The following is a 20,645-nucleotide window of genomic DNA, read 5'->3' as shown; positions in this document are numbered from 1 at the left end:
TTAGCAAATAAATATATATGGCGTATACTATCCAACTTCAGACATAATTCACACTTTCAAATCTAAGTAGGGAGTTCTGGTGGTTTGTAGTATTTGCTTGTTAATTTCTTGATGAATGGCTAAAGAGGCCAAGAAGTGCACTCAGTCCAACATGTCTTGTGAAGATAGATGATCTCAAATAAATTCTCTTCCCAATCAGATTTTGATTTGTTGGGTGTTAAACCAATTCTTTCTAAGGACAGTGTTTATAAGCCTTGTAATGAGACAGCCCTTTGAGACCTTACCTCTTTTTGCCTGTAATTTTGATGAATGAAACTCTAATTCATAAAAGATATTGTGATTGAAAAGCACCTTTGGATCTTGTACACTTTAATTTAGATAAATGTTTCGTGCAGTACCATAAAATCAGGAAGTTTACTGAGCTAAAAACTGATAACACTTCAACAGGGATGGTGAGTTCAGTGTGTCGGTATGGATCAGTTTACTATATATCTTTTAAAGGCATAACTGTTTTTACTGTTTTAAAACCAGAGAGGATAAAATTGAAAGCTTAATATACGTTTCAGAGCTCACCTACTTTCATTACGTTTACTTTATTTGTAGATTTTAATTTTAATAACACAAGAGTATTGTAAAGCTTTTTTCTTAATGACAACACAGATAAAACGTGGATGTCCACAAGGGAAGATTTGTTTTATCAGGCTGACTCATACTTAAAGAGTTTTATTGATTATTTCATATAAAGAATCAAGTTCCCTTTGTGTAAATACATAAATTCTCCAATTTGTCCCCAAACTGGAGACAAATCACCAAGACTCTCTGAGAAATCTTAGGATCTTCAGATTAAGAAGTATCCAGAGGTAACGTTCATGTCTCAGTTTATTCATTTGTTCTGCATATATGTGGGCTCGCTCTGTGCCAGGCAGTGGGCTAAGAACTGAGAATACAAAGACAGAAGCACATTGCCAGTGATCAAGGAGCTTTCAGGCTCTTCCGAGACAACAAGCCAACAACCAATTACAGTATCTGTAGCTGCAGTAACAGGATTTATAAGGTGTGGTGGAAGGGTCAGGGAAAGAGCACACAAACTTACCTTAAGAAATCAGAGAAGAGAACACAGAGTGGGTAGACTTGAATTCCATTCGGCGACTGTTTGTTACACGTCTGCTGGGTGCCCCACACTGAGGCTGCAGAAATGAGGCCAGAGCTCAGTGGAGAAGACAAACACATAACAGATAACACCTGTCCAGTGTGGTAGAGTTCTGCGTCAACAGTGAAAATACAGAGCAGTTGGCTAGGAAAGGCACCTCAAGGAGGTGAGTTTGGGAGATCAAATAGGAATGAGCCCCAAAAAGGAAGAAGGAAGGAACACACCATACAGTAGGGATAATATTAGCCCAGGTAAATAGGTCTGAGGACCTATTTTGGAAGCTATAATAGGTTCAGTATTGCTGATGGGGCAGTGAGAAAAGATAATGCAAAGCTGGGAATGGAAGGATAAAAGGCCTTGCCCAGCCGTGCCAAGGAGTTTAGATTTGGACTGCCAGCATATAAGCCTTGCATTGAGTGTTGTTGATTGGAAGGAAACATATGCAGCAGGAAAAGATCCTCCACTTATTTTTGCTTTGTGATAATCACTCTGACAAAAATGTTGGGATGGTGTGAATAATGGAGCTATTGAAGACCTCCAGACCAAAAGAGTGGTGGCCTGAGCCGGGGCCATGGCAGTCACCTTCCAGGATGACCCCTAGGTTTGTGGCTTAAGTAAGTGGGTTGATCAAAATTGGGGGAGGTGGAGAAGCAATAGATGATTCATTCAGTTAGGGACATGTGGACTTAGGAATATCCAGCTGCAGATGTGTACTAGCAGTATGACTATAAAGACCTCAAGAGAGGCTTCTCAGTTATTAATGATTGGATTCACCTCTTTTGTTCTCAAATGATGCAAGCTCTGGGTTTCTCAAATTAAGTTACTACCCAAGAAGCAAACAAGTTATAAAGATAGCCACCCCCAGAAGGGTTCTGTTTTACTGGCTTTATATCATCAAGAAACCAAATAAAATTAAGATAAGGTTCTAGAGCATTCAGTAATCAGTCCTCAATCTTTTATTCCAGAAGTAAGAATCATCTGTGGGCCAGTGAAAGAAAGATATACATATAACCTATTTAATGCCCCTCACCTCCTACATAGCATTGAGTTGTAATAATACTGTTTGTTTCTGAAGTACTTATCAAAATATATATTTAACAATCTATTTATGCGGTTATGCTATATATATATGTATATATATATTTTTTTAGCCATGCTTTCTAAATGCTATTATCCAGTAAGAGCTAGGATGACAGACCATAGCTCTGTGACAGTAACATTCTACAGTGCTTTTGTGACATCACTCTGTTCATCATGTGGTTTTTACTCCTATATGTGCTACTTTTGAGCCAACTTATTAATGTTTTAGCAAACAGAATCGGCTCTGCGTCGCTGACAAAAAGAAGCGTGCAAGTTGCAATGAAAGAGGCGAACACTTTTGCAATGCAAGCGTTATGGCAGCTAGATGTACTTCCAAGAAAATAGTTGAGCAGATATCACAGACAGTAATGGACTGTTGGAAGTCCTATACTGGGCCTGGGAGAATGACCAAAAGTATTGTTAATTGTTAACTGGAGGGAATTTTGGCCAAAGGCATGGCAAGATTGGGAGAATGATTGCATATGTACACAGACAGACCCCTTACCAGTCCCTAGAACTCTGATACAACACCACCACACAGGAGTGATTTATTAGGCTCCCATTTTCAGGAATATATCCACCACACCTAATGAAATGTGTGGGTATTTTCCCAGGAAATGCTGCCTCCCTGAAACCTATATACTAATACTACAGCTAGAACGCACTAAATATTACATTTTCTTCCAGGCTGAATTCCAGCCTCAAGTGATATGAAATAAAGATATTTTTAGCTAAATATACAAATACATATAAATATATATATATGTATATATATATATATATGTACATTATTTGCTGTTCAGATAATTTTAGAGTTATCATCACCTGCCAAAGCTGGTGGCTGAAGTGGCCATTCTTAAAATGTTGAAGTATAATGTTGAAATACAAATATTGAATTATATCTGTTAAGGAGTCAAATCCATGAGGGATTCAACTGCATTGTAATTTCTAACCTTTACACTGATTGACATGCTAATGCTGGGTCAGCTTTGGCTGTATTTCAGTTTTTCTGACTTACTTTGTTTTTGTATGTTTGGCCTTCTGTACTATTTTATCTAACAAAATAAGGCTATCAGTTTCAAAAAACATTATTGCTTTCACTGACTGTTAAGGAAATCGCTGCTGTGCAACACATTTGGTGTCTCCATCATTCCTAACTTCCCAGTGACAACCACTGGTGCTCTTCAGATGTGGACACGTTCTTGTTTTCTTCACACTTATCTCGTCTACTTTCAAAAATGATCTGATCAATTGATTTTCTAATTCACACAAAAGTATAATTGTGCAAAATTGTGTACTTTTATGTATCAGAAAACCAAGTTTGTGGTGAGGTGCAGATTTTTTATAGAAAGTGGTGATCTTAGAGCCCCAAGATGTGGATTTGTCTTTTCTCTACCACCGGCCAACTCCTAGGTCCCTCAGTGAGGAATGAGATTTCTCAGCCTTTCTCCTCCTCTGTAAAAGAAGGGCAGGTGATTGATTACACCCCCCTGTCTTTCTCAGTTATTTTGAACACCAAACAAGATAAAGAAGGTAAAAATGTTCTGTAATTGTAAACTCATACATAAATGCAGCATATAATTATAAGAAAGTAATAGGTTATTTTTAATACTAAAAGCCAAACAATCATAATAACCTAAATTGCTGTATTTCCTTTGTGATTAGGCACTGAAGAAGATGTGGTAAAGTCCAAGAAAGCCTTCAGAAGTCAAGCAATAGTGAATCAAAATGCAGAGACAGAACTTATGCTGGAAGGAGATGATGATGCAGTCAGTCTCCTGCAGGAGAAAGAAATCGACAATCTTGCAGGTAAATGTTTAAATATCTTTCTTCTATTTGTTGTAAGTAAGAAATATAAAGTTCCCAAATTTAAGATCTATCTCCTGGCGAATGAGTTGGTGCCAGTGGTTGGAACGATGCAGAATCATGTGAACATTAATAATTTACTTCATCTCACTTCTAGTATTGGAGAGAGGAAAGTACATATCAAACAAATATGTATTTTACTAATAATAAATGAATGGCTGCATCTACTTTCTTTGCAATGAGGAGCAACTTTTTTTTATTTTAAAGATTTTATTTATTTGAGAGAGAGAGAATGAGAGAGGGAGCACATGAGAGGGGGGAAGGTCAGAGGGAGAAGCAGGCTCCCTGCCGAGCAGGGAGCCCGATGTGGGACTCGATCCAGGGACTCCAGGATCATGACCTGAGCCGAAGGCAGTCGCTTAACCAACTGAGCCACCCAGGCGCCCGAGGAGCAACTTTTTAATATAGGAGAAATAGCATATAGCAGAAGTTGTCCCGTCTAACTGCCTAGGTAATTGGAAGGGGAGACAGAATGATAGACTCATTGATTTACGAGTGACTCTAGCCTGCTAACAGCCATGAAGAATGGCCACGTCAGCCAGCAGACACTCGAATTTGCCATTTCTTCCCTGCTGCCACTCTTTGGAATGTCCCTGATGTTTTTCTGTATACCCACACTGCTGATCTCCACCATTAGCAAACAATTCTTGTTTTCACCTTGTCCTGGTGCTGATCTAATGTCAGTTGAGAGCACTATCTGCAATGACCATGTGGGATATGGATATATGGATATATGGATATATGCATTGGGCCATAACCTTATATGGGTTTTAAACCATCTTTGAGAATCTGGTGAAAACAGATTGCTTCATGAAGGTGCACGTATAATTTTATACACAATTTTGGAGGGTTCACTGACCCCTGGAAACCAATCCATAGAACCATATCATAGATCTCAAGGTAAAAACTCCTGCTTTAGAGTCTCAAGAAGTGGCTGTGTCTTACCTCAATTCTGTATTTTCAGCCCATACAACGTTGGGGTGGCAGATAGCAATAGAGAAGTAGACTTGTACTCATCATTCGGTTTACAAAACAGCACTCCTGTTCCAGAAGTGTGCTGAAAATTATCTGTCATGCTTTATGAAAGCCTCCAAAGATGTTTCTACCAGTTAGAGATTTCTCTTTTTATCAAAGAGATGTTCTTGTTAATTGTAAACTAGAGATGGCAACTTATCCTCCCTCTTCTAGAAAATGTTTCATAAGGTTACTCGAATGCCAGCTCCTGGATATACCTATGTCACTCACATTTCTGTATCATGAAAATTATTTGTCCTATTTAAAACTAATCCTAAGTCTATGAACAAATGTTTGCCTTGAATTCCTAAGTAAATGTTGAAGTTTTGGTTTTGTTGTTTTTATAGTTTAATAGTTCAGAGATTTTCTCTGAGGCCATTTGGAAATTTAAGCAAATGAAGTCTGTGATTTGTTTTTGCCCACAGATTTGTTTTCTCTTTTCCTGGTCTTATTCTTGATCCTAAAGTACTAAAGAAAATTTATAAACATGATTTGTGACCCTTTCAGATAATATGTTGTCTTTCCTCATCCACATATGCTAATAAATATGTTCAATAATTATACAATTTAGTTTAGACTCTCTGGTCCTTAGTTCCCATTATAAAGGTAATTAATTAGTTGATACAAATTTGGCTGATACCTGAAGTTTATTATAATAAGATCTGCCCCAAACTACCAGAGGCAAAATCCAATAAAGACTCATAACTTCTTTATATTTCTCTCCTTTGATGGTGGCTAGAGTAATTATTAGTATTAATTTATGCTTATAAGCAAAATTCCCAAAATAACATTAAGTTAAAATATCTAAAGAACAATGAAAGTATGCTTGCAGTAAATTATTTAAAAATCTAATTGTGTGGCTTTTGACCAATTCACTCTGTCAAGACTCCTCTAACTTCTGTCTTTTAAGCAGACTTTTCTTTGAGCAGATCCACTCCTATCCATTTCCACCTGGTTCTAATTCATGCTCTTTTTGCAGAATCTTTGTGTCTGATGAATTTTACAAACTGTCCTAGAATATTGATCCCCTATCTAGTCTATAATGTTCCTCTTTAAAAGAGAAGCCCGCAAATGTGACTCTGAGCTTTGAATTCAGTAGAAAAGGAGGGGATGGATGTTTTGTGAAAGGAGAAGTAAGGGTAACAGAAATAGTCTGCATAATACATAGGTATATATAGATTCATTCTGTAAATGCTGAGGCCTATTTATTAGCTAGACTGGTGTGATAGTCACAATGTCACATAAAAATCATTTTAGGTGATTAACATAACAATAAAAAGAAGTTAATTACAAACCACTGTTCTTAGATTTTAAAAAACCAGCTGTTAATAAAGTTTCAGACCACATAAATATGTAACTGTTTTGTTGTCTTTGTCTCAGAAATTAAAAGTTGTTAAAGGATAATGGCTTTCTTATATGTAACTTATTGCTCTAAATAACCAAACAGTGCTAAGCTGCCTAGAGAAAAACTTCACAATCACAGGAGATGAGATCTAAGTCCACATTAAAATCCAGGAGATCCTAAAATCGGTGCACAAAATTAATATGATCCATGCTTGGTGTCTGGAAGTATTATGTAAAATAACAAATGCCCATTTTCCACTTCTGAGATGAAAATTATGGGTTTATCTTTTCATCACTTAGTAATATGGCTTGCATATTAGTAATGTAAGAAATGTACCTTCAAAAATATACAAGTTTAAAAAAAGGTAAATAACAATAAAAAAGGAGGAAAAAATATATATACAAGTAATTAGAGTTCTTAGATTTAGATATTCTATGAATGAGGAACCATTTTTATAATATTAATGGTAAACCTAAATCTGCTGATTAGTATAATTCATTTTCCTGTTCTTACAAAGCCCTGTTTTGCTGACAAGCACACAGATGAGGAGACCATGCATTATAATTTGTCAATGTGCAATATTTCTTTTTTTTTTTTTTGAAGATTTTATTTATTTATTTGAGAGAGAGAGAATGAGAGAGAGAGAACACATGAGAGGGGAGATAGGGTCAGAGGACGAAGCAGACCCCCCGCCGAGCAGGGAGCCCGATGCGGGACTCGATCCCGGGACTCCAGGATCATGACTTGAGCCGAAGGCAGTCGCTTAACCAGCTGAGCCACCCAGGCGCCCCAATGTGCAATATTTCTTAATAGTCAAGTTAAATTCCAGGGGGAAAAAAGATGCTAATTAGAAAAGAAAACTAAGGGAAAGTACTAATTTAGTTAATATTATATTTGGGATTTTAAAAGATAGGATCAGTTTCTGTTTATAAAAAGAAGAAAAGAGAAAGAAGAGTAGCTAGCATGTCTTACTAAGAACCAGGCAGTGTCTAAAGAACTTTATATGCAGTAACCTATTTAATATTCACAGTAACTCTATGAGCTCGATACTATTATTACCCTAATTTTACAAATGAGGCTATAGAGACCAAGAGAGATTAAGTAGCTTGTGTAAGGTTAAGAAGTAAATAAAATAATGTATTTCCTTAAAAATATATAAGTTATGGTTTGAATTCAAATATACCAAATAGTATATTGAAATATGCATGTGTATATACTTAAAGATTCTTCTAAAATGATGTAAAAATAAGATCCTCAGCTTATACCTCAATTTTTACACTGGTTTTATTATACTATATTTAGAAGTCTATGAATATGCACAATAATTAATTTTAGTTTTATATATCTGTTCTCTAAAATCATTCTGGTAAGTTAAAAAAATCTGATAGAATGTTTTTAACACAATTTTATATAAATATTGACTCTTGTGTTTTTTCCCATTTGCTTTGGAGTTTTCTAGTTTCAATAAAGATAAAATGGTCCACCAAGTTCTGCAGACTTAAATGTCATACAATTTTCTGTTTCACTTTTAGTTCCCTTTCTTCCCAAGCTGTTCATCTCAAGAGGCAAGTTAAATGTGTGTGATTATTAATTACTCAATTTATTATGCACTGTAGCAAATGGCTAATACAATTATAATATAGAAGTATGCGAATGAATTAAGTAATTATTATATTAATAACACCTAGCTTAATTTATTTTAATTGCTTTTTTAGTTTGTAGTGATTCACCAAAGTGAATTAGCACCTAAGATACCATACGTAACTAAAAATTTCAATTTACTAATTATATTGTTACTTAAAACACTGAAATTAATTAGTATAATGCAACTGTTTTTAATCTAAAATCCCAATGTATATTTTAATTTGAAACTCAGCTTGGCAAGTTATTTCTGCAAATAATTACTGAGTAACTAAAGTTTCAGATTAACGAAAATTTATATGAAGTGACAAGTGAATGATTTAATTCAACTGATAGAACTGTGTCCCACTCATAAAATGTACCTCATTTTTTTTAGAGCGGTAGTTCTGTCACATATGCCAAGTGACAGTAGAAATATTTTCCATAACAGATTTGGAATTTGTCCAGATTTCTCTATTGTTACTTCCAAATATTCCTAATTTTGCCAAGTTAGGGAATTCTGAAATCATCATGGTGATGGTCCTTTATGGTTTATCAGTTCTGCAAATTATTAAAAACAATTTTTTTGTTTATATATGTAAGCTATTATTACCAATAATCCACCCATCCATTTAATGTCAAATAACTTGAAAGATTTTCCATAGGTTTACACCAATATCCAGACTTCTTTCTTTACCTGAAATATCCTTCACACATCTCTCTTCTACACCTTCCTTTATCACCTATCAAAATCTCTACCCATTTTTTATAACTATATTAAACACTTGATGAAGTATTCACTGGCCAGTTTTGTCACCCCATAACTTTTTTGTGGCAACAATTTTATTGAGGCATAACTCACACACCATACAATTGTCCCTTTTAAAGAGCACAATTTAATGATTTTTAGTATATTCACAGAGTTATGCAACCATTATCACAATTTTAGAACATTTCATCACACCAAAAAAGAAACCTCTATACTCTTTAGCTATTCCACCCAATTTTCCCATGCCCCCTCCACAGCCCTAGAGGACCACTAATCTACTTTCTCTCTCCATAGATTTGACTATTCTGAACATCTCATATAAACATAATTGTATAATATGTAGTCTTTTGTGACTAACTTCTTTTACTTAGCATAATGTTTTCAAGACTCATCCATGTTATACCATGCATGTCCCCTTTTACAGTAAATAAATGGTGAATATCCATTGTATGGATATATCACATTTTGTTTGTCCATTCATTAATTGATGAACACTTGGTGTGTTTCCACCTTTTTGCCACTGTGATTAATGCTGCTGTGAACATTCATGTACAACATTTTATGTCAACGTATGTTTTCATTTCTCTTGAATATATACCTAGGCATGAAATTTCTGGGTCAAATAATAACTCTATTTTTATCTTTTTGAGGAACTGATAGACCATTTTCCAAAGTGGCTGTGTCATTTTACATTCCCATCAGCAGTTTGTGAGGGTCCAATTTCTCCACACTCCTAATGCTGGTTATTATCTGTCTTTTTTATTATAGCCACTCTATAAAATTTTGATTATACCATTCTTAAGATACTTATACAAGATGCCTTTCTGTATGTTTTCTCTTTCCTTTTAGACTATAAATTCCTTAAGTATTGTGACCATATCCCATGTACCTTTACCATGAGGAAATCTTCTAATACAATTACTAGTCCTAAAAAGGTTCCCATTGAAAAAGTTAATGTAGGTTGAAATAAACTAGAGAGCTGAGATCATTATCTAGTTAGTTTATACCAAAACCAAAAAAACAAAACAAAAATTTTGAGCTATTAAAATTAAGTATTTAAGGGCTTGGATTATCAGAGCATCTGCTCATACTAATTGAATTATTCAAATTACTCAACTAGTCACTTGACTTTCCAGGTAAGAACTAAATTAATCTTTCTTCCATTCCAGCTTCTTCTAATTGTATCATTTTAACTAAATGTCTCTTAAGGTTCCCATTTTAAAAGTCTGGATACCACTGTGACTCTTAACCAAAAAATATTTTCTCTATCACATGGAAAACATATTCCATAACCAAAGGATTACAATGTTATTTTGAATATTTAAAAAGAGTAACTAGTATAGAAAACTAGCAACATGGGAAAGAAGTGTAGTATAAAACTTGGATATTTTTATATGGCTTTTTCCAAGTGGTAGATTTATAATCTTTTTCACACACACATACACACTATATACCACACACAAAGTCAAAAATCCAAAACTCAGCAAAAGTGCATTATGTGAATTTAAGAATGAAAAAATAGAGAAATAAGGAAGACATCTACTAAGAGAAACAGGGTGTAATCAATAGGAGATTCTCCTAAGTGACGGTCAAAGCTTCCCTGCAGGACACACCTTTAATGCCCTAAAAAGTTCTCAGGTATACTTTCACTAATGTTAAGATGGCTGTACCTTTTCAGACTGTTTTTCTTGTTCATTGGTCAAATTTTTTGTCTGTTTTCTGTTATCTTTATTCTACTAATTCAAAGTGAAAGCAGGGGCACCTGGGTGGCTCAGTTGGTTAAGCATCTGCCTTCGGCTCAGGTCATGATCCCAGGGTCCTGGGATGGAGCCCTGCATCGAGCTCCCTGCTCAGCAGGGAGTCTACTTCTCCCTCTGCCTCCCTTTCTCCCCACCTCCCCCCCCCCCCCCCCCCCCGCCACACTCATGCTCTGTCTCTGCATCTCTCTTTCTCAAATAAATAAATAAAATTGTTAAAAAAAAACACACACACAAAGTGAAAGCAGGTATCAAATAATTGGGGGGGGGGGTGGAAACTTACTTAGAATTTGTTTTAAGGTTAACCATTCCTACCTCCCTAAATCTCTATTTACTGCATTCACACACTGATTTGCTTAGTCTTAACATCTATTAAATACTTAGGGTGCAGAACTCTGGGACTCAGAAACTGATAGAAAAAAGAATCATCAAGAGAATTAGGCCTGCTACCACTACCTCTCAGTAACTTCAGTAACCAGGAAGTTAGAACATAAAATATGTCTACCCTAATAAATGAAAGTCAACAATTAAGATGATCAGATAGATACTGTTAGGTCTTCAAATGTTCTAACTTAGAATGTCCAGATACCAGAGGCAAAGTTGTTTATATATAAATTGAATGTTACCTAAAAACTGAGCAAAGAAAGGAGGATAAAGCAAAATGTACAGCATATAAGATGGAAGAACTCAAGATTCAAGAAAAATATAATAAAAATACAGGAACAGCCAAATTCTAAAAGCTGAGAGTTTTTCAGAGAAATACATTATTAAAAAAGAAAAACATTTGAACCTAAACACAGAAAAGTTTTATTATAGTTGTTTAATGGAATAAGAGAGTAAGTACTATAGAAGGAACAAGTTCAGTGTTACATAGATACAGATAAACTCATACTCAGATCATATCTGCTGAAGCCTAACTACTCTGCAGTACAATTCAACTATGGTTAATGAACAGTCTTTCCCTAATAAAACTAGTATTTTTTACAAGATTTTTCCATACTTATTTTATGTAGTTTTAGTTACAGAGTCTAACTAGAATTGAATCAATCTGAATTTTGTATTTAGAGGGAAAATGTCTTTTAAACATTCTGGATTCTCTAAAATGCATTTTGCTCGGTATTTTCCCCTTAATTTTTAAGCCCATGTGTATTTCAAGGGAAATTTAATCCATATGTCCCTGACTCACTCACACTTAACTCATCAAAATATTGTTTAGTAAAAACTATTTGATGTTGAAAAAGCCTTATGAGTCTTTATAAGTCTTTTTTCTCTCTCTTTGAATTAGGAAGTTGCTCTGCCAGTCATAAATAGTATACCCAAAGGGGTCACATTCAGCTTCAAACACAGTATTCACAGAGCTCTTGAAGACAACATTAACACATGCCCATTGCCTACAAAAACTAAAATATTTAAATTTCTAACAATTTTTTGATTCAGTTAAAGAGTTGTAAAAATAAACAAAAGCTTTACCTTGACTATCTAGCCTTTTTACTCTCTCCTCATTATTTTTACAATGTCCCCAAGGCCATTGTAGAGCCTGCAGCATTTTGCTAGAATCCATATTTCGTTAGTTTCAAAAGTGTATGTCTCCTTCAACCATGTAGTCTGTAGGAACACTTTTAAGGTACTCTTCATCATAACACATCCCTGCTAACCAAACTATGTAGATTTAAAATATGATAAAAAGACAAATTCAACTATTATTTAGTAGACCATCAGCCATGATTCAGATCATATATAACATTCTTACATCTTTTCTTAAGAAGCCATCTTTGTTATGCTGCAAGTGTTTCACAAACCACAACAATGCCTATTCTTCCTAATACAGTGTTCTAGTTGAAACCCATTTTTATTTTTTACTTGCTTCTCTGTGCAGAGGATTTCCCATGAAGGAATTCTGCTAAGACTTATAGTTATACTTATTTTCAACCTGAAAAGCAGGAGTGATCAAGAACGGAGCTAACTTATCAGTATACCAGATCCCTCCTATATGCAGGGGACTAAACTCTCCTATGTTTCTTTTTTAAAAGTATGTGAATGAGCATATTAATCACCTACTGGAAATATACGGGTCACCTTATTTGTCACACTTGGAGGAAAAAAAATGTGAGATAATAAAACTTTTCTTACTGCCAAACTGTGGATGCCGGCAACTTGGAGAAGAGGAAGAGATGAGTATTCATCATTGCACACTACCACACCTGTGAGGTCTCTGGTACTCTCTCCAAAAGACTTTGGCACTAATTCAAACATTATATAAAACCTGATTTCACCACTACATTTAGAGCCCTACCATACAAAAGGACAAATAAGTCTTTCTGCATAGTGCAAATATTTTATTTATTTGATTATTTTATTCCCATGGCTTGATGCTAGAGTCAGAGTAATAGCCTGCAGAATGTCCTTAAGCAGTCAGCACTAAGGAGTATTTACATGGCAATCAACTTAGAAGTAGTTATCACAGTAGAATCTGCTCTATCAGCCCAATAAATATAAGTGTAGAACATTTTATCAGCAAAAAAGAAGGGAAATTCAGACTGAGTTGCTTATCTAAATATTGTTAAGTATCCTTTTCCAGATAGAATGTTTAAGCAGTTTAGTTAATCAGAATATGACTGATTACAGGATGCCTGGCTGGTTCACTTAGTAGAGCATGGGACTCTTGATCTCCGGGTTGTGAATTTGAGCCCCACATTGGGTGTAGAGATTACTTAAAAAATTAAAAAAAAAAAAGACTGATTGCAATGTTTTATGCTTTTTTTTTAAGATTTTATTTATTTATTTGACAGAGAGAGACACAGCAAAAGAGGGAACACAAGCAGGGGGAGTGGGAGAGGGAGAAGCAGGCTTCCCACCGAGCAGAGAGCCTAATGTGGGGCTCAATCCCAGGACCCTGGGATCATGACCTGAGCCGAAGGCAGACGCTTAACAACTGAGCCACCCAGGCGCCCCTGTTTTATGCTTTTTTAATCCAAAAGTTCTGTTGAATTTTTCCTTCATTTTAAATCACTAATAAATAAATAAATCACTAAATAAAACTGCTAAGTATAGTTGTAGTGTTATTCCAGTTCAATTTGCATATAAAACAGGAATATTAAGAACCAGATATAATAGAAAACTTTCTAAAAAAAATCTTGCATCTCAGTTTGGGCTAGGAGGATGAGTCTCAACTCACCAAACAGTTTTCAGGAGGAAAGCAAAATGAGCTTGATAGGTAGTAAAGAGGTATGCGTGGATGGGCAAACAAAGCTGGGAGACATAATTTACATTTGTTGAAAGAAAACAATACTGCAGGTGATAACTTTGCAGCTCTGAATTAGTATTATAGTTCATTTTAAGATGTGGAAATTAAGGTTTGGACATTAAGGTCTTTACTCTGATCACATCACAAGCAGAGAGGAGCGGAGATTTGTTAAACCTATTTTTCTGCTTTTGTTAAAGCCCTTGTTCATTCCACTATATCAGTGTTTGCTTGGATTTTAATTCCAAGTTGCAACCCATTAGTGGGTAAACAAATAAACTACGTGGATCATTACCAGCATTATTTGTAAATGAAATGAATAAATTTAAATATAAAATGTCAAAATTCATTGCACACAGTAAAAATAAGAGCTGGAAAGACCTGCCAGGTGTTTATTCTCTGAGGCCAGATCCTTACTTGGTTGAGGTTGGATGTGGTTATCCAAGCAAAACAAGTGTCCATATTGAATATTTACTATATGCATGATATTATGGTGGATGCTTGGAGTAAAAAGACACATATGATTAAAGTTTCTGCTTCCAAGAAGGTTATAGTCTAGAGGAAAAACAGACAATGAAAAACAATAGCAACCTAGGTATACAAAGGAAACCACGATAACACAAAACAGGACCATTTCCATGTGTACTCTGAAAAGCCTTCCTAGAATAGGTATTTTCTATCTTGAGTCCAGAAACATAAGTAAAGGATTTAGAAAGATTTAAAGAGTTGTTGCAGACTGTGAAAAACATCATATACTAAAATACCACCTTCCCTCTGAAATAGTCCCTCTAAATTATTCAGATAAAAGTATGAGGCAGGGAGTCTCTGAAGCTGAGACTAACAAGCTTGCTTGGGGGAGCTTTATGTGCCATGAGGAAACTGGATTTTTATCCTGAAGGCCGTAATGAGACAATGAAGGATTTTAAGTATGGCAATGATAAGATCCAATTTATATATATATATATATATATATTTTTTTTTTTTAAATCACTCAGGCCACTGTGTAGCTCAATGTTTTAGGATGCCCAAACTTGAGGTAAAAGGCTGTTGTCTGAACTAGAGGTGATGAGAGCCTGAACTAAATCTCAATTGGTGGTGGCAAGAAAGCAAAGGGGACAGCGTCAAAACAACACTAACATGTCAGGGACTATGATAAGGGGCTGGTTGTGTGGAGTAAGAATGAGGGGAACCTGGCCTGGGAGAAGGAATGGTATAGGAACTGTTAAATGTGTTTGAGAATGTGAAGACACAGGGTTTCAGGGGAGAGGAGAGTGAAGATGCTTGGTTCAGCTTGGTCAAATATAAAGGTTTGGAATTTGAGAGCCAAGCTGGACATGCAGTTTACAATTAAAACCACTGAAATCACCCAAGAAAAGTGAAAATATATAGGGAGAAGAGCAGCAAGCCAAAGTCAGAGCCCACCAAGGATACCAAGAAGGAAGTCAAGCAGTAAGAGAACAATAGCGACTAGTATGGTCTAGAAGTCAGGGAACTCTCGTTCAACATTTTTCAAACTGATATTCCTTGGAACACAGGTGTTTTGAAATATGTTAATGAGGGGGGAAAAGTATAGCTAAATGTGTTTAGAAAATTCTGGGTTTAAATATAAAATGTTACACAGGTTGGTGTTTTTTTAATTGGTGGATAGACTTTTCCAAGCTTTTAACATATTGATTCATTTATATGAATTATGTATAATTTGGCCTAAGTAGAGGATGAGAGTGACACCAAAAGGAGTGAATAAGAGTGAGGAACTAAGAGGAAGAAACTGATGTCTAGAAGCTTAACAAAGGAGGGAAGGGACAAAGATAAGACTAACTAGGGGAGGCAAGATAAGTAGGACGAAATCCCAGGTAGAGTAACTGGTTGGAACAGAATGGAAGATACATTTTCTGAAATTGGAGAAAAAGAGGTATTGACAGAGGTGGAGGCAGAAAAGTCTTTAGATAGAGGAGGGCATCAAGATCAATGACAGATTTTCCTTTTTCTCCAAACTACGAAACCTTCATTTCTTATGCAGTCAGGATGGACAAATGTTCCTATGTGAATTTTCTAGCAAGGAGCTGTATATTTAACCCTCTTCACCGCATGAACACCGCTGCTCCACACACTGTTAATACCTGAGCTTTAATCTTTGATTCCTTAAACATTCTGGAAACATGTCACATTCACAGCTATGGATGTGTTTTCTTTCCTTTTTTTTTTTTTTAAGATTTTATTTACGTATTTGACAGAGAGAGAAGCACAAGCAGGGGGAGTGGCAGGCAGAGCAGTCAGAGGGAAAGGGAGGAGTAAGTTCCCTACTGAGCAGGGAGCCCCCGATGTGGGGCTCAGTGCGGGGCTCCTCTGCAGGACCATGGGATCATGACTGAGCCGGAGGCAGATGCTTCACCGACTGAGCCACCCAGGCGCCCCAACGTATGTGTTTTCAGTTGCATCTCACACTGTCCGCCCCACCCCCCGACCTTGTACGTCCTAATCACTGGCCAGTCTTACTTACTCCTGTTCATGTGCTGCGTCTGGGTGCTTGTTCAAACTCTTCTGCCCTGCTTACAGCACTCTTCCCTCTCAAATCCACATGTCCACATCCTCCCCATCTATTACATCTCACTTCAAATGCCACAGCCATCATCCTGTCCCAACTACACCTACCCCCCAAAAATGCTGGATGAAAATCATCACAGTTCAGTGAATGTCTGTGGAATATTTTTCTGGCCCTCTCTTGTTGGGAGGCAGTACACATAACAGTTAAATACCCTGACTTTGAAGTCAGACATTCAGGTCTGAATCTTGTCTCTACCATTTACTAGTTGTATGACCTTCCCTAAATTACTTCACCACTTAGTCTCATTTTCTATCTGTAAAATGGACACAATAGCAGTACCTCTCTCATAGGTCTGTTGTTATGAGGAAAAAGGGAGATCAATTCATGTAAAGTGCTTTAACAATCCTTAGCTACCTTTCCTCCCTTATGTCCTAATCATTCCTATGTATTTATCTTTACTATGTACTGCAAGCTCTTGAGTAAAACTCATGTCTTATACTTTACTATATGCTCTCTTAGTACCAAAAACAGTGAATAATTTTTGTTGATTACATAATGAATGAATGAATGCTGAGTTAAATATGTCTCTCTAAGCATTTAATTCACACGGAGGGAACAACTTAGTAGGAACGATATGGCAGTTATAAAATTATGCCATTTAAAAAAATAATGGTATGCATGGGACCTAGCTAGATTGACCAATTACATTATAACTCTTGTCGGTTTTCAGCATCTTTTATTTATGTTTTCTCCAAAATGCGGTGTCTTTCATATTTTTAAAGAACAATTTGAAATCAATTCCAGAAAAATAGAAAGGATGCGATCTGTTAATGTAAGTGGCCTTTTTGCTATAACATACAAATGTGACATTGGTGTATATCATTTTCTATTTGCAATTCCATAAAAACAGATTGCATACTATGTGACAGATACTGTGTTAGATAAGAAGATAATGCCCCTTTCTGTAAGTAACCTATGCCAAATGAGAGAAAGAGACTTCTAAACACATACATTTAATATATTATAAGGCTGCTGTAAAGATGCACCCAGGAAACTATGGGAACATGAAGGCAAGACACTTACTCCAACCAAGGGATACAGAGAGTACTTCCTAGTCCAACAGATTTAAATCATCTCCTCTGGTTTATTCAATCATCTAGTCTAGTAGGAATTTACTCTTCTCAATCATTAAGTGATATCCTAGCGCCATAAAAGAGTCACTACCCTTCCAAAAAGTGAAAAATGTATTCCATATGTTGAACTAAATGTGATATAACTAGAAACACAAATCTCATCTGGAACACCTATTGAATCAAAAGGCAGAACAAATTATCACAATGGACATTAAAACTATCACTGTTTTGAGGATATTTTTGTGCTAAAAAACTCAGTTATATTTTACTTAGACTATATATGCTTTGTAAGCTTTTTTCCCTATAAAATCATTCATTACCTTTGTAGAAAATGCACTAGGTTTGTTGATTTATATTTAACATAAGATTATCGGTTCTACAAATAAACTGGAAAACCTAAATGTTAAGTTAAAATTAGAGTCTATCAGATTATCTCTTGGTAGATTTAAAAATTATTTGTTATAAGCACATTAAATAAGATGAGATGTTAGATAATATTAGTGCAAAAATAAGTGTTCTACCATGATGAACAGATATTTTGTTAAAATGCAGTCTTCAGTTGCTCTTATATAGAAGGCTCCACTCTTCTGTTTCTGTTTCAGACTGTGTTGAGTTTTACCCAGAGGTAGGTTTACTCGGATCTGAAAACATTGATGTGGTTCTTAAACACTTGTCTCATTTTGTACAGTAATCATCTAAGGAAACCAGTGCACTATGGAGATGATTGGTTATTGTGCATCTCCATCTAAAGATAGATTATGTTTAAGAAGCCACCAATATGTTTAAGAAGTCACCAAAGAGCATAAAGAAGTCTCTTGGGCACAGTGAGTTTGTATAAAATTTGGATTTGTAGGGATGCCTGGGGGCTCAGTTGGTTAGGCGTCTGCCTTCAGCTCAGGTCATGATCCCAGGGTCCTGGGATCCAGTGCTGCATCAGGCTCCTTGCTCAGTGGGGAGCCTGCTTCTCCCTCCACTTGCTGCTCTCCCTGCTTGTGCTCGTGCAAGCACTCTCTCTCTCTGACAAATAAGTAAATAAAAATCTATTTAAAAATTGGGGTTTGTAATGGATTGTGTGTGTGTGTGTGTGTGTGTGTGTGTTAGGGTGGGAGGGAATAATGCTGGAAGTTAAATTCATAATTCTTGAGCTACGTATTCTATTTGTGGTTCTATTAGTTTTTTGACTCAAGCATAAACATAACATAAACTCAAGCATAAACTACTTTCATGCAAGAAGTTTTTGAAAACCTCAAAGGACTATTATTCTGGTAGTATATTTGGTCCACTATCAATATTCTCTGTACATAAAGAAAAGAGTCATTGTCTAGAAATTTTGTTACTATACTTTCTTTTTTCTTGGGGCATTTCAAATGCCTGAAATTCAGGGAACTATCCTGGATGACAGAAATCTCGGATCTTCTGCAACATTTCTCCCAACTCCTTCTCCCCCAGGCACACACAAACACCTCCATTTTCTTTGTGCCTAAAGCTTTCCTAGACTTTCAAAACAAAGTCCCAACTTTTTCGTATTCTTCATTGGTTTCTTTTTAAGTTGTTTTGAGATTAAAGCATGTTATTCTTTTAATTCTATGGGAGAAATATTTTCTTTATTTTTTACGATTTTTTATTCATTTGAGAGAGAGAGCAGAAGCAAGAGTACAGCAGGGGATACGGTCAGAGGGAGAAGGAAAAACAGGACGCAGGGCTTATCTCAGGACCCTGGGGTCATGACCTGAGCCAAAGGCAGACACTTAACCGACTGAGTCACCTAGGCCTCCCAAGAAATGTTTTCTTTAAATTATATTGCCATACTTAGAAATGATAGAAGTCCAATGGAGGTAGATACTTTACATATGTTCAGTCACTCGTGCTAGGAGTAATTTTCATACAAATTGTATCACAGTATAGAAATAATTGTAAGAATTATTTCTTCATTATATTTTTGTTCAAAAATTTTTTGAATGATATACTTTTGCACTAAATACAAAGGATTTCAGGTTAAATAATGTCAGGATTTTAAGTTTAATAATTTATAAAGATTAGTCAATGTTTATTATTCCCAAATAATTGTCTTTTAAGTGTTTCTAAAGCAAATTGAGCATGTGGTTTCGAAGCAATTGAGGTCAGAGAAAATCTATATAGTTAATAAAACTTTTATTAATATTAAACTAAGTTTAGAAAGTATTCAAGTGATTCTAAAATACATTGTAACTTCATGTACACTAAATATAGTTTTGGCCAATTGAAATTCATCAAATAATTGTAATGATGCCAATTTTAATTAAACTTCAACTCTTTGTCCCTGTATACTCCTTGTTGTACTTTATATTGAAACTCATAAAAATCTTAGCCTTGTTTGAAAATGTAATTGCCGTAATTGTCTGTTAATACCTAGAATGTTATGGACACCCCTAAAAATGACTAATTTCTGTATGTAAGAAAAAGAAAAGCAGTCCTTGACCTCTGGAAACTAGCCTGACCCTTATAAGGAAGCTCGTATTGTCAGGAGCTAGCCTGGAACTCACAGCTAGGCCTTGATGTTCTCCTGTTAGTCATAAACAACCTCCCAGAACACCAGGATCAGACAAGGTCTCGTGATGATGATGTGAGGCAAAAAAACAACTTTATAATTTAGTGGAAGCATAGACAAAAGCAAGGTCACTCTGCAGACCACCTGAATACTGAATATCCCCCCATGTCCTGTTTAATATGAGGGACGACTGCTTCCCTGCTAACTAGGGCATTAGCCTAGATTGGGTCCTCCCTCCCTCTAAATGAGATTGATTAAGATCCATAGTCGCAGAATTATCCCTGCTTCCTGACAGAGCCCAATCCAGAGCAAAGCCATGCTCCTTGAACCCTTCCCAGAATCACTTCACCAAAGCCTCGATCCTACAAAAGTCCTTTTTGACACCCTTACTAAGTTGCCCGTGTCTCCCTCACTGCGATGAGCAGTAAACCCAACCTCTTCAACTAGAGATGTGCTCCTGGTGATCTTTGACAGGAGAGTATTGACACATCCATAGCCCCCAAAACTGTGAATATTGAACTAGTGGTTAAGTAAAAATCATATAAAAGAACCCTGTAAACTATAAAGCTCTATTAAAAAGTTGATGTATTAGTGAGAT

General features: G+C 35.9%; 1 protein-coding gene across 1 annotated transcript in view; it reads left to right on the top strand.

Moving 5' to 3' along the window:
• The window catches only part of NBEA (neurobeachin), a 748,838-nt gene that overhangs the window by 475,691 nt on the left and 252,502 nt on the right, over positions 1-20,645 (top strand). Inside the window, 1 exon segment of the mRNA XM_044913201.1 lies at positions 3,896-4,039. Within this exon segment, the coding sequence (XP_044769136.1) occupies positions 3,896-4,039 (144 nt within the window).

Source organism: Neomonachus schauinslandi, chromosome 3, assembly GCF_002201575.2.
Source record: "Neomonachus schauinslandi chromosome 3, ASM220157v2, whole genome shotgun sequence".
NCBI lineage: Eukaryota > Metazoa > Chordata > Mammalia > Carnivora > Phocidae > Neomonachus > Neomonachus schauinslandi.
The sequence above is the reverse complement of the archived record's forward strand: the minus strand, read 5'-3'. Positions and strand labels throughout refer to the sequence as shown.